The sequence below is a fragment of the Hyperolius riggenbachi genome, chromosome 10 (assembly GCF_040937935.1).
Source record: "Hyperolius riggenbachi isolate aHypRig1 chromosome 10, aHypRig1.pri, whole genome shotgun sequence".
Taxonomy (NCBI): Eukaryota; Metazoa; Chordata; class Amphibia; order Anura; family Hyperoliidae; genus Hyperolius; species Hyperolius riggenbachi.
Window position 1 is genome coordinate 226,852,803 of NC_090655.1, and position 14,495 is coordinate 226,867,297.

General features: G+C 46.9%; 1 protein-coding gene across 3 annotated transcripts in view; it reads left to right on the forward strand.

Moving 5' to 3' along the window:
- The window catches only part of LOC137534653 (uncharacterized), a 50,873-nt gene that overhangs the window by 17,577 nt on the left and 18,801 nt on the right, over positions 1 to 14,495 (forward strand). For all 3 annotated transcript variants that reach the window (XM_068256262.1, XM_068256264.1, XM_068256263.1), the window contains exons 5-8: positions 56 to 431; positions 1,987 to 2,045; positions 2,152 to 2,323; positions 14,036 to 14,106. In XM_068256262.1, the coding sequence (XP_068112363.1) occupies positions 56 to 431; positions 1,987 to 2,045; positions 2,152 to 2,323; positions 14,036 to 14,106 (678 nt within the window). The remainder of the gene's footprint in view (positions 1 to 55; positions 432 to 1,986; positions 2,046 to 2,151; positions 2,324 to 14,035; positions 14,107 to 14,495) is intronic.

Genomic DNA, 14,495 nt, shown 5'->3' on the forward strand with positions numbered 1-14,495 from the left:
TTTAAAATGTTGTTTACTTTGACATTTTGAGCTATTTCAACATATTTTGCTGCAGGTTAAAGAGGAACAGACCTATGTTATGATTGATCAGCAGACTATGGAGGAGCAGGGCAGTACGATGAGAGCAATTAAAGAGGAACAGACCGATGTTATGATTGATCAGCAGACTATGGAGGAGCAGGGCAGTACGATGAGAGCAATTAAAGAGGAGCAGACCGATGTTATGATTGATCAGCAGACTACGGTGGAGCAGGGCAGTACGATGAGACCAATTAAAGAAGAAGAGACCGATGTGATGATTGATCAGCGGAGTGCGGAGGATACCAGAATGATGGGTCCAGTGAAAATGGAAGAAGAGATGGATGTGAGGCGTGATCTCGTGTCCATGCAGGAGATTGGCATGAATGGGATGTCTTTTGATATCAGCACAGGTCAGCAGTCCAGTGATAGGAATAACTTCCGAGTTTGCAACATAGAGAACATCAAGCTATGATGTGATTAAACTAAACCTGAAAGAGAATCCGAGGTGAGTTCTAACAATGCTAACAGCACACAGAGGCTGGGTCTGCTTATACTGCCCAGTCTCAGTTGCTATCTCGATCCCGCCTAAGTTCCCCCTTCACTCTGCTGTGCCCCATAAATCATCAGCCGAGCTGTCGACACGCAGCAGGTCACCAGCCGGCTGTTTACCTCTGTAAGTGTCAGTCTCGCTGCTCCCCCGCCTCCTCCATAGCTCTCGTCCCTGCCTGCGTCCCTTCCCTCCCCGCTGATTGGAGGGAAGGGACACAGGCGGGGAGCAGCGCTATAGAGGAGGCGGGGGAGCAGCCGAGACTGACACTTACAGACGTAAACAGCCGGCACAGCTCGGCTGATGATTTATGGGGCATAGCAGAGCGAAGGGGGAACTTGGGGGGATTGGGATAGCAAAAGAGGCTGGGCAGTATAGGCAGACCCAGCCTCTGTGTGCTGTTAGCATTGTTAGAACTCACCTCGATCAGCACACAGAGGCTGGGTCTGCCTATACTGCCCAGCCTCTTTTGCTATCCCAATCCCCCCAAGTGTTCCCCCTTCACTCTGCTATGCCCCATAAATCCTCAGCCGAGCTGTGCCAGCTGTTTACGTCTGTGCCAGTCTCGGCTGCTCCCCCGCCTCCTCTATAGCACTGCTCCCTGCCTGTGTCCCTTCCCTCCAATCAGCGGGGAGGGAAGGGACGCAGGCAGGGACCAGAGCTATGGAGGAGGCGGGGGAGCAGCGAGACTGACACTTTAAACAGCCGGCTGGTGACCTGCTGCGTGTCGACAGCTCGGCTGATGATTTATGGGGCACAGCAGAGTGAAGGGGGAACTTAGGGGGGATCGAGATAGCAACTGAGGCTGGGCAGTATAAGCAGACCCAGCCTCTGTGTGCTGTTAGCATTGTTAGAACCCACCTCGGGTTCTCTTGAAGTGAGTAAGTTATACATACTTGCATAACCTCTTAGATCATCAGAGCTAGAGGTGACCTGTTATTGTGCGCAGTTTAACTTACCTGGAGCTTCTTCCAGCCCCTTATAGTCCTCCTGGTCCCCCTCTTTCTTTCCACTCTGTTCTATTCAGCAGCTGTGCCCTTCTGAAAGCTGCATGCACAGCCCTTGTCCGCATGTCTCTGGATCGCACTTCTGCGGCCGGGAACGTACTGCACTTGCACAGTTTGTAAACATCACTGCTGCACATGTTTCAAATGCTCCCAGCCATGGAAATACGATCAAGGGGTTGCTTTGCCAGGCCCACTCGGCCAGCTTTTGTAGATGCACATTGGCTAAATAGAGAAGTGTGCATCAACAGCGAGGAACCAGGATGGCTAATGGGGGCTGGGAGAAGCCCCAGATAAAAAGTTAAACTGGCCGCTTGTTTTTTCACTTTAGGTTCCCTGTAAAGTACTGTACCTTCTAAAATGTATCTGATACATTAGATAGAAACGTATTCAGTCTCTGTGTGTTTCTTACAGGTCCTCTTTATTCCCAGGATAGTACACAGAAAGCTTCCCCCATCCTCCACCCTTATCAGGTAGGTGGAGCTGACTGTCTCGATTGCAAACATAACTCCAAACTGTATGAGATTAAATGTTGTTTTTTATGACAGTGAGCCATTTCTATTTATTTTGTTGTTGTAGGGGGAAGAAAGCATGCAGGCTGAGATTAAAGAAGAAGAGACCTATGTGATGATTGATCAGCAGTCTACGAATGATGTCCGAATGATGGAAACAATAAAAAGGGAATATGATACGGATGTAAGAAGTGGCCTTTTGTCCACGAAAGAGGCAGCCATGAATAAGATGTCTCTAGGTAACAGCACAAGTCACTTGTTGGAACCATAGACCAGACAAATAGGATTTATTACACGCTTTTCTCCTGGCGGACTCAAAACGCCAGTGCTTCAGCCACTAGGACACGCTCTATAGGAAGTAGCAGTGTTAGGGAGACTTGCCTAAGGTCTCCTACTGAATAGGTTCTGGCTTACTGAACAGGCAGAGCCAAGATTCGAACCCAGGTTTCCTGTATCAGAGGCCCTTAACCATTACACTATCCAGCCATAGACTTTTCTTAGATTTACCCACTGTAATCGAATCACATTGGAAAATCTTTTTTTTTCCTCTTGCTGTGCAGCTACTTCTTTAGTTGAATGCATTCCAATTTGCTTATGGAAATGTATTGCTGATCGCTGAAGTTATATGCCTCTGTGTTTCCTCCTCTTCTGCTGGCCGTTCTGCTATTGTCTTGTCTTTAATGGACTCTTGACAGGAGTGGAGCTATGCGGCTTTTCTTAATGGATGACTTACTGCACATGGTGTCCTATCCCTGAATTAGCTTTACTGCTGACCTGTTCCTATTTGACGTGTTTACAGTAATGATGTAACGGTGAGTTATGCAGTGCCGTATTTATGGGCAGGTGGCTGCCCGGGGCACAGAGAGGGAGGGGGTTAGCAGAGCCAGGCAGAGGTGTGCAGTGGAACAGACACTATCCTCCTCCAATCAGATGCCACACTTCTGGCTGCTTTAGAGATCCTATGAATGTCCAGTGGTGTGATATGCTGTAATAGGTGGGTATACTCAGAATATATGTGTTATATACTCACAAAGGTGGGTTGCAAACACTTACAGCCACCATCAGAGCCTGCAGGAAATTTACCGTCCCTGCTCGGTGTCCCAGGACTGCTGCTGGCTGGTCACTCTCCTCATCAGAAATTATGGATCACTTTGGATGGCTGAGATTTAAACTGGATTAAAATTGGACTTGGACTGAAAATGCCTAGCCTGCTAGGAGCTGACCTCAAACTTTGAAATTCTTCAACTTTCTTCAACCCTCAGCTCCTGATCCTTCTGTAAGTAAACGGAAATGGCAAAAAACACCTTGTGAGCTTTCTATGTTATGACTATCCTATTTCTACATTTATTCCAAACTTTTTAAATTGAAACAAGGAACTGTCTTAATTTGTTTTAATCTGGAGCATCTCCTTCTTTTTCTGAGAAGTACAGCTTGCATAAGACTCCTTCCCTTTGATCTCAGCAGGGTGTCTATCAGCTGTCCAAATGCCACCATTAAAATACTCAGCTGAGATGCTTATCTATATTGCAACCTCTGTTCCCAAGAAACTCTTATGGCCCATACTCACGAGGGACTTTTGTCGCCTCAACACGCGGCGAGCGCGTGTTGCGGCGACAGGTCGCCCGTGAGTATGGGCCGTTGCACGCGCGCGCACCCCGAACTGTCGCCCGTCGCTCTTGTCGCCATGCGATTGAAAGTTTCAATCGCATGGCAACAGTCGCCGCCGCACCTCCGCCGCAACTGTCGCTAGTCCGCGTGAGTACGCGGACTAGCGACAGCAACCTCCATAGAGGTAAATGGAGCTTCCGGCGGGGGGAGGAGGAACGTCGGCGACAGCTTCCGTCTCGCCGCTGGTCCCTCTTCCGCGTGTGTATGCGGAGGGACCTGGAGAGAAGCTGTCGCCGGCCTGTCGCTAGCACGCTCACGTGTGCTGGCGACAGGCCACTTCTGCAGCCCGTGAGTACGGGCCATTACAAATAGATTCTGCTTTGATTACCCCTCTAAAATCCTTTGGGATTCTCAAGAAAACAAGGCGGGGGAAGAGGGGAGGAGGTGCAGGCACCCATAAATCAAAGCCAAAGCAATCATCACATATCTATAAATCAGCTGTATCAGTAAAGGACCCAGATAACAGAGACAGCTGCCACACTCCTGATTACAACCCCCAGCCAGGAGCTAGGAACACAGACCTCAAAGTTAAGGGAAACAACATTAAAGCAGTACTCTGCAATGCCAGGTCCATAAACAACAAAACAGCAGTTATTCATCATCTAATAGAGGCTTCAGATCTAGCTTTAATTACAGAGACATGGTTGGATCAGAACTCAGGACCCACTCTCGCAGCTGTGGTACCAGACAATTACTCAGTTTTACACTGTGAAAGGCAAAACCGCAAGGGCGGAGGATTAGCTCTGTGCTTCAAATCCAGTTTGAATATTAAACCCCTTGCTGTAGCCCCCACCCACTCTTTTGAATGTCTAGCAGCCCAGCTCTCAGCTGGAAAAAAAATAAACATACTGCTTGTCTACCGACCCCCTGACGCTGGCTCAGCTTTTCTCAAGGAAATAGCAGAACTTGTATCTTGCATAACACTGAAACACCCTAGGTGGATAATTCTTGGAGACTTTAACGCACGGGTCGATACACATTCTTCCCAATTTGGAACTAAGCTACTTCTCTCCATGAATGAACTGGGCTTCTCTCAAGCCGTCAACCTCCCTACCCACAAAAAAGGACACACTTTGGACCTCATTTTCCATTCAGAACTCCTAATATCCAATGTGGAAATTGATCCAGTAGTTTGGTCAGACCACCACACTGTCCACTTCTCCTTTACAGCACCGGCTACAAAACACCAAGTGAAAGAACTAATAAAATATCGTTCCTTGAAAGGTTTGACACCCCAACACCTTCAGAACAGCCTCAATCTAGGTGGACTGACAGATCACAACTTAGGCCTTGAATCCATGGTCCTTAAATATAACCACGATGTCTCAGCCGCTTTTGACGCCATAGCTCCCTTAAAGATTAAACGTTCCGCACCATTACATCACGCTCGCTGGTTTGACAACTCTATAAAGGAACTAAAGAAACAGGGACGCAGACTGGAACGAAGGTGGCGCAAACATCAGTCTCCTGATGACAAACTTTCCCTAATTGCTCACCTGAAAAAATATCAAACGATGATTAACAAAAAGAAGTCCTTATTCCTGTCTCACGAAATTGCAAATGCAGCCAACAGACCTGCTCAACTCTTCCGCACGGTTGACAGTCTCTGCAATCCATCTTGCAGGAAATCCAGCATCAGACCTTCACAGGAACTGTGCGAGAAATTTGCCCACTTCTTCTCAGACAAAGTCTCCTCCATACGATCTGCCATTCAATTCACAGCCCCAGAAACCCATGCAGAGCCATATAACAGGTGCAAAAATAGCCTACCACCATGGTCTGATTTTAAGGTAATCACTGAAAAAGACATCTTGGATATCCTCTCAAACCTTCGCCAGACTACCTGCGATCTGGACCCTGGCCCCACTAAGTTCATGTTGAAATGCCCTGAACTATTTACACCGGCATTCCACAAAATAGTCAACGGCTCCTTACAAGAAGGGTGGTTTCCCTCTACTCTGAAAGAAGCAATCGTCAGGCCTCTACTCAAGAAACCATCCTTAGACCCAGATGCTCTAAACAGCTACAGACCTGTCTCAAACCTCCCCTTTCTGGGAAAAGTTATTGAAAAGGCTGTCTACCTCCAACTTGAAGCCAGGCTCTCCAGAAACAACATCCTTGACCCTCTTCAATCTGGTTTCAGGAAATATCACAGCTGTGAAACAGCCCTCACCCAGATTTGCAATGATCTGCTCATTGCAAGAGACAAGGGTCAATGTTCCATCCTGATTTTGCTCGACCTCTCAGCGGCTTTTGACACAGTCGATCATGAAATCTTACTCAACAGGCTACAAGAGTACTGTGGCATAGATGGCATTGTTCTCCGGTGGTTCAACTCCTTCCTGGCTGGCAGAACACAAAGGGTAGCCTTAGGGCCCTTCCTCTCCAACCCTGTACCACTAAAATACGGTGTACCTCAGGGCGCAATATTATCCCCTTTACTGTTCACCATATACATGCTGCCACTTGGAGAAATCATACAAAAACATGGCCTGACATATCATTGCTATGCTGATGACACCCAGCTATATTTGTCATTCAAACCTGATGTCACAGACCCTACTCCACAAATAAACGCATGCTTAGCTGAGCTTCAGGAGTGGATGAATAATAATTGGCTAAAACTTAATGCTGACAAAACTGAGGTTCTTGTTATCGAGGGCCAGGGCTCAACAGCAAAGCAGCTCCAGTCTCAACCAACACCGCTAAGGATAGGGAGCTCAGACCTGAACAACTCAGACTGTGTGCGCAGCCTGGGAGTACTGATTGATGGGAAATTAAGCTTCAGGAATCAAATCTCAGCTGTTGTGAAACATTCCTTCTTTCACCTAAGGAATATTGCAAGGATTAAACACCTAATTCCTTCAGAGGATCTTCTAACCCTAGTTCATGCCTTCGTCACATCAAGGTTAGACTACTGCAACGTCCTCTACACAGGCCTGCATAAGAAAGACTTACGCCGCCTGCAATTAGCACAGAATGCCGCCGCAAGGCTGTTAACGAGCCAACCCCGCCATTGCCACATAACACCAACCCTGAGCTCACTCCACTGGCTACCGATAAAATGGAGAATTCTGTTTAAGATTGGCTTACTGACATTCAAATCCTTGCACAATCTGGGCCCTGGATACCTGAAGGACTTGTTGCAACTACATCACACCCCCCACAATCTTAGATCAAAAGGACGTAACACCTTGGTCACCCCCAGAGTCCACCTCAAAACCTTTGGAGACAGAGCCTTTTGTCATGCTGCCCCTACACTTTGGAACTCCCTGCCACACCCAATCAGGACAGCCCCATCCCTGGAAGCATTTAAGTCTAAACTGAAAACCTACCTTTTCAGTCTGGCATTCATGAACATCTGACTATCTCCTCTGTAACACAACCCAGCCTGAAACCCTGTATTAATCTGAGACACAGCTATGCGCTTTGAGTCCTATGGGAGAAAAGCGCTTTACAAATGTTATTGTATTGTATTATTGTATTGTATTGGTAGTTTTTAAAGGGCAAAAAGTCTCCAAAAACTATAAACACCGAGGGGTAAGAACTAATCTGTTGGAGGCACCCTAGGAATATCACTGTATAGACTATAAATTAGGGTAAGCAATATTGTCTCCAAGCTTTTAGTGGGAAAATATTTATTCATTCTCATAATCCTATGCGTTTCATGGGTTCTGACCAACTTCCTCAGGTCAATAAAAAGTGTCTTGTGAGCAATAGGTCACAACTGTGAGTGCTTCTGATAAAATAACCTTATCAGAAGCGCTCACGCTTGTGACCAATTGCTCCATAGGCACTGTTTATTGACCTGAGGAAGTGGGCAGAACCCATGAAACGCATAGTCTTATGTGTATGAATAAATATTTTTCAGTGGTGGGAGATAAAACAATGGAGGTCGGCACTGCCAGCAATCCGGTTTATTCAATAAATAAGTAGTAATCAGCGACATATAAAAGGGCTGTCCAGTGCAAGAAAGCATGAGGTGCACATACCGCTCCCGGGGGGAGTCAATGGAGATGGGTGGTGGGTGCTGGGCACAACTGCCTGATGCCCGTTTCACCGCAAAATGCCATTAGGCAGTTGTGCCCAGCACCCACCACCCATCTCCACTGACTCCGGGAGCGGTATGTGCACCTCATGCTTTCTTACATTGGACAGCACTTTTATATGTCGCTGATTACTACTTATTTATTGAATAAACCGGATTGCTGACAGTGCCGACCTCCATTGTTTTGTCTCCCACCACTGCAATACATTCCGTGGTCTGAGCACGCTAGCTTGGTTTTTTGACTGACCAGCCGGCCCCCAGTGGCTGAACTGCAACCCTCCTCTAGTTCACAGCAGTGCCAACGCTTAGTTCTCCTCTCCTTATTCGATAAATATTTTTCCACCAAAAATTTGGTTTGTCCTTTTGAGAAGTTAAGACACCATATTAATATGTCTTTCCTAAATTTATAGTGTAAACAGTGATAAATCAAGGGCGCCTCCACTTACATACACTGTATACACATATGCAAATAAAGTGGGTGGTAGTGCCGACCACCATCTTTACGTTTATGTTGGAATCATGGCCGGATTTACCGTTGGGCACTGTGGGCACGTGCCTACAGGCGCCTGATGACGGAAAGGCATCTCAATCCCCTCCCTTAGTGCCTCCCTCCTTCCTAATGCAGGGTCTCGAGCTGATCCAAAATGAGGTTACTCACTCAGCTCTCGGCATTCCACTAAGATCTCCCTTTAGTAGGGGGCACCACTAGCTACTTACTACTGAGGGTACCTGTGACTACCTAATACTAAGGGACAGCTGTAGCTACCTATGGACGGGTAAGGGAAGTAGAGGAGAAGTGATAGCTGGGAAAGCCAGCATACTTGTGTTGCGCTTCAGTTGAGTTTTGTAGATTCATGGAGGGAGAAGTCTAGGGTGCCAGGATATCTGTGCCTATAGGCTACTATGATGTAAATCTGGCCCTGGTGGAAATGTCTCTACCTCTATCTGGTCAGAGCACGCTGTGTCCTTGCTTAGTGGGTGATATTGCGGACTTTGTAGTTTTACCTCCCACCCTACAATTGCTGTAGTACCGACTGCTTTACCTACCTATGGCACCGCCGTGATAATATAAGCTAGCAATTAATTTTTTCCCTGGGTGCATTGTGATTCAGCTTCAGTCTTTCAATACGGGCCCTTGTGACTAGATAGCCATACGCAGTGTTCTCCCCATGGCTAATTAGGTGGACGGGCCGCCTGGCTGATTTGAAACCCCGCCCGCCTGTTATGTGCCCGCCTGGGGCTTCTAAAATCCAGCACTAAACTTTTTTAAACCTCACATAGGAGCGCTCCATTGCCTGCTTTCAATCAGCGCCAGCCTCGCACAATAGCAAAGGCTGACACTGTACACTGCAGGAGCGCTCCTCTGCCTGTCAGCTCAAACGTTCTGGAGAGACAGGGATCAGCTGGGTGGGTTGTAAGGGGCGGGACTCCTGCTCCGATTCTCCCTCCTGCTCAGGATCTATTTTTTAATGGTGCCTCTCTCTTGTCAATGAAAAGAGAAGCAGCAAAGCAAAAAATGCCCACACATCCCTGGGCATTAGCAGCAGCCTGCAGGATTGAGATGAGAGCCACGTGGGTCCAGCAGTCCAGGACAGCGCGGAGCTGCTAATTTATTCTCCCCTTCCTCCCCCAGACTGCAGGTAACCACCATGCCAGAATAGTTAAAACCGGCAGCTGCTGATCTAATCCAGCTGGGGGGGGGGGAGAGGAAAAGCAGAAGTGATGCCCCTTCAGAACTCTGCATGTTTATTTATTTTACTTTGGGGGCAGAGGAGACACAGCCATACGTAGCATGTTCAATGACTGGCTGTCTCTCTAAGGGCCCGTTTCCACTAGGGCGGTTTCGCCGGCGATTCTGCAGAGTTTCCCCGCACATGATTCGCACGGGGAAACTCTGCCATAGGGGATGACGGCGCCGCGGCGGAATCGCTTGCGGGAGCGATTCGCCCGGAACCCCCCACAGAATTCGCCGCGGAGGCTGCGAATCCCATAGCCGTGCACTAGTGGAGATGCATGCCGCACTAGTGGAGACGAGCCCTAAGTCAGTCCCCTGTGCACTCCTCTCCTGCTGTGTGTGTATCCCGCTTTCCCCAGCTTGTATCATGTCTGTAGTGCTGCCCCTCCCCCTTCACAATCACACTGCGGGAACTTAGTGGAGCTGAACTCTTGCACAGGACAGAAGAAAAACAGAGAAATGCACCCTGTATTTAGAGAGTTTAGCCTGTCTGATCTGATCTCTTCCTGTGTCACATGACTGCCATTTCAGATGGGGCAGATACACTCATTTGAAAGCACTGAATGGTAATATGTCTGCTTCCAAGAAAGTAGAAACCGTGCAGATTTATTGCAGGATTTGTATCAGCTGTAACAAAGGAATATTTTTCTTTAAAGGACAACTGAAGTGAAAGGGGGATATGGAAGCTGCCATATTTATTTACTTATAAGCAATACCAGTTGCCTGGCTGCCCTGCTGACCCTCTGCCTCTAAAACTTTTAGCCATAGACCCTGAACAAGCATGCAGCATATCAGATGTCTCTGACATTATTGTCAGATCTGACAAGATTAGCTTCATGCTTGTTTCTGATGTGATTCAGACACTACTGCAGCCAAATAGATCAGGGCTGCCAAGGCAATTGGTATTGTTTAAGAAGAAATAAATATGGCAGTCTCCATATTCTTCTCACTACAGTTTTCCTTTAAAGGTTATTATGCTGTTGTGCATCTTTTAGAGCAGAGAGTGTTTAGATCTGCTTAAAAAGGGACCTGATCACCTTAATCTCAAACAATCTGCTAGATACACAATGCAATTTTCTGACAGATTTTCTGCCAGATCGATTATTCCCAACATGTCCGATCTGATTTCCGCTAGATTTCCTATAGAAGTGATCAGAAATCAGATCGGACATGTTGGAAATTGTCGATCTGACAGTAAATATGTCAGAAAATTGCATTGTGTGTACTTGGCAGATACATCGGCTTGCCACCTCATTCTCCTTTTATGCTGTAAGCAGAGTTGCACCGGCCCTGCATTCCCCCTCCTCGCAACCCACCCGGCTACTTTTTCATGCCACCCGGCTGGAAAAAGATTCTGGGGAGAACACTGCACAGGTGTTGATTATGGTCCCATTATACTGTAGATTTCTGATACTTCAGTGTAGGAATCTATTAAGCATCGATCGAGCAGAGAGGCTAGGTCAGGCATGGGCAAAGTTGGCCCTCCAGCTGTTAATGAACTACAAGTCCCACAATGCATTGCAGGAGTCTGACAGCCACAGTCATGACTCATAATGGCAAATGCATTGTGGGACTTGTAGTTCCGTAACAGCTGGAGAGCCGAGTTTGCCCATGCCTTGGCTAGGAGCACACTTCGCAGAAACACAAGCGTTGCGGAAAACTCTGCGTATTTCCCGCTAATGAAAGTCTATGGGCTGCATGAAAAAACGCATATTAAAAAAAACGCATGTGCGTTTTGTAATCAAATTAAAAACGCTTCAAAAACAAACATAATGAAAGTCAATGGGAACGCAATGTATTACGTTTTGTATGCGTCTTTTATCTGTTTTATATGTTTTTGTTTTTTTATTGTTTTGTAATGCATTTCCGCTTCCTGTTGTCTTCCTAGTGATTTGCATAAAACGGAATATAAAAACGCATACAAAACGCATAAGCGTTTTGTATATGCGAACCACATGCATAAAAACGTTAGAAAATGCATAGGTGGGAAAAAGATGCAAACTCACTAAAAACGTACACACACAAAAACAACCGCACATGACAGAAAATGTGACCTTTCACGCTCTGTTATGTGTGCACCCCGCCTAAGTGTTGCACGGCTCAGTGCTGTGCAGTGGCATGGGCCACCGATCCACCATTCTTCCTGCCCCGCCCCCCTCACACGGCCAGGAGAAGCCTATTGACTCTCTGAGTGGGAAAGGCAAAGCGGGTCTCTGCACTGGATTGGTGGGCACAAATAGAACAAGAGGATCCAGGAAGTCTCTGGAGGTTGCAGAGTTTCCTGGTGAGGGTAGTTTTTGTTTCTTTAGTCTCACTTCAGATGAACAATCATTTCAGTGTTGTTAAAGTGGCCCTGAACTCTTACACAGGACAGAAGGAAAACCTAGAGAAATACCCCCTATATGTATTTAGAGCACGTGTCGAACTCCAGGCCTGGAGGGCCAGATCCATGCTGGTGTTTAAGGGACGTACGAGGCGAAATAGGTTAGAAAAGGTAATTGCCTGCATAAAATTTCAATGCACGGAGGACGCCATCCGCGCCCTCCGTGTCTATCCGCCGGGTCCCCGCAGCTGAATGTCGTCCCCCCCGGGCCGGTCCCGACCCCACAGACCGGGTCGGGCTCTCCTGCCTCTTCCAATATGGCCGACGGAGCTAGCTGCGGCTGTGCAGTCCGCATATGCGCGAGTGCGGCTGCGCAGCTCTAGGGTCAACTAACTGGAAATAGCCTGTAGCGTGGACCGGGGGGTTGGCCCTAGAGCTGCGCAGCCGCACTCGCGCATATGCGGACTGCGCAGCCGCGGCTAGCTCCGTTGGCCATATTGGAAGAGGCAGGAGAGCCCGACCCGGTCTGTGGGGTCGGGACCGGCCCGGAGGGGACATTCAGCTGCGGGGACCTGGCGGAAAGACACGGAGGGCGCGGATGGTGTCCTCCGTGCATTGATATTTCATGCAGGTAATTACCTTTTTTAACCTATTTCGCCTCGTAAGTCCTTTAAGATGGACTGGGAAAGAGAGGAATGTGTTCTACCTAATGACCACACTTTTCCTGATTCAGACCCATCAATTAATTTGGGCTGTGTCAAAAATGTGGAGCAGTGCTTTTCAGCGCTGCTAGATTTGGGCGCAGCCGGCGCCTCCATAGACTACAATAGGAATCAATCCTATTGCAGCGCTCAGTGAGTAACGTCGGTGCCGTCAGAAGACGGAGCCGAGGTTTCTTAAAAACATAATAATTCGGCCTCCAGCAATCGCTGGAAGCCGAATTATTTCATTCCCCCACTATCCATGGCGGCCTGGAGGGGGAATAGTAATTAAATCGCCCCGGACTTGTGCAGAAGCAGGATCAGCCATATACCGCTGTATCCTGTATCAGCCATATACCGCTGTCTACCAGCGCCCATTTCAAATGTACTCCAAAAATGTGTGAGGACCTAAGCCCTCGAAGGACCGGTTTGATATAACTGATTTAGAGCGTTTAGCCTGTCTAATTCACCCTCATTTGTGTCTAATCACATGTTGTAATTTGATCTCTCCTGTGTCACATGACTGTCTTGGCAGATAAGCTCATTTGAAAGCACAGGATGTTAACATGTCTGCTTCCATGAAAGCAGGAAGTAGACACACTGCAGAATTTTTTTCAGGATTTGTATCAGCTGTAACAAGCAAATCTTTTTCTTTAAAGTTTATTATGCTGTTGCGTATCCTTTAGAGCAGAAAGGAAGTTCTAAGTTTAGGTCCACTTTAAGTTAATATCTTTTGCATCATTTCATCTGCAAATGGACTCATAAATCTGCCCTCTGCTGTTATCCAATCCCTCGCATTGTTTGCAGGGATGTGATTTACTGGACTCCCTCTATTTCTCAGGCCAAGATTTCTTTATATTACTGTATTTTTAGCTTTGTGAAATGTACATCCCAACCCCACCCACAAAGGGTCTCTCTGTCTTATGGACCAAATAATATGTCACAGCAGGGCCAGGCCTCATCCCAAGCAGTCTCCCTCCCCCTAGGATAACAGTAATCCCCCAGAGGCCCCTGCAGAGTAGCAGCAGCAAAGCACACTCACCTGTCCGGCACGCTACTTCTTGTCTCTGTCTTTCTGTCTGCATCCTTTCTGGCACCCCATGTGACCTGGTGGCATGTCAGTGAGTACACACATGCTGCTTAGTAGGAGAGAGGGGGTGCCAGTGATGATGAAGATAGGAAACAGACACGAAGGAGCATGCTGGCCGGATAGGTGAGTATGTTCCACTGCCACTACTGTGCAGGGGGCCACTGAGGGATTAGCTTTGGTGGAAGATGCTTCAGAAGATGCCCCCTGTACCCTGAAGACATACCAGGTTTAGAGTATTTTTTTTTCTTGTGTTCCTTCTCTAAACCTAGGAGAATCTTATGGTCAGGAGTATCTTATGAAGCAAAAAATATGGTAAATCTAATAAGTAATATTTAAATGGAGATATACTGTATATAAAAACAAATGTCTTTTGGTGTGCACAACAGATGGTATGATGCAACCTGGTTCCTCCAGCACTGCACAAGAACCACCGCGAAAAAAGACTCGGGAAGAAATGGTATGTGCATTCTTGCTAATATTAATTCATCTATTATCAACAACATTGTCATATACTGTGTTTGATGAATTGGTTGTGTAGTACGGATAATTACTAGAACATTAGTAGCAAAGAAAATATTCTCATATTTTTATTTTCAGTTATATACAGTGATGTGAAAAACTATTTGCCCCCTTCCTGATTTCTTATTTTTTTGCATGTTCGTCACACTTAAATTTTTCTGCTCATCAAAAACCGTTAACTATTAGTCAAAGATAACATAATTGAACACAAAGTGCAGTTTTAAATGATGGTTTTTATTATTTAGTGAGAAAAAAACTCCAAATCTACATGGCCCTGTGTGAAAAAGTGATTGCCCCGATTGTTAAAAAATAACTTAACTGTGGTTT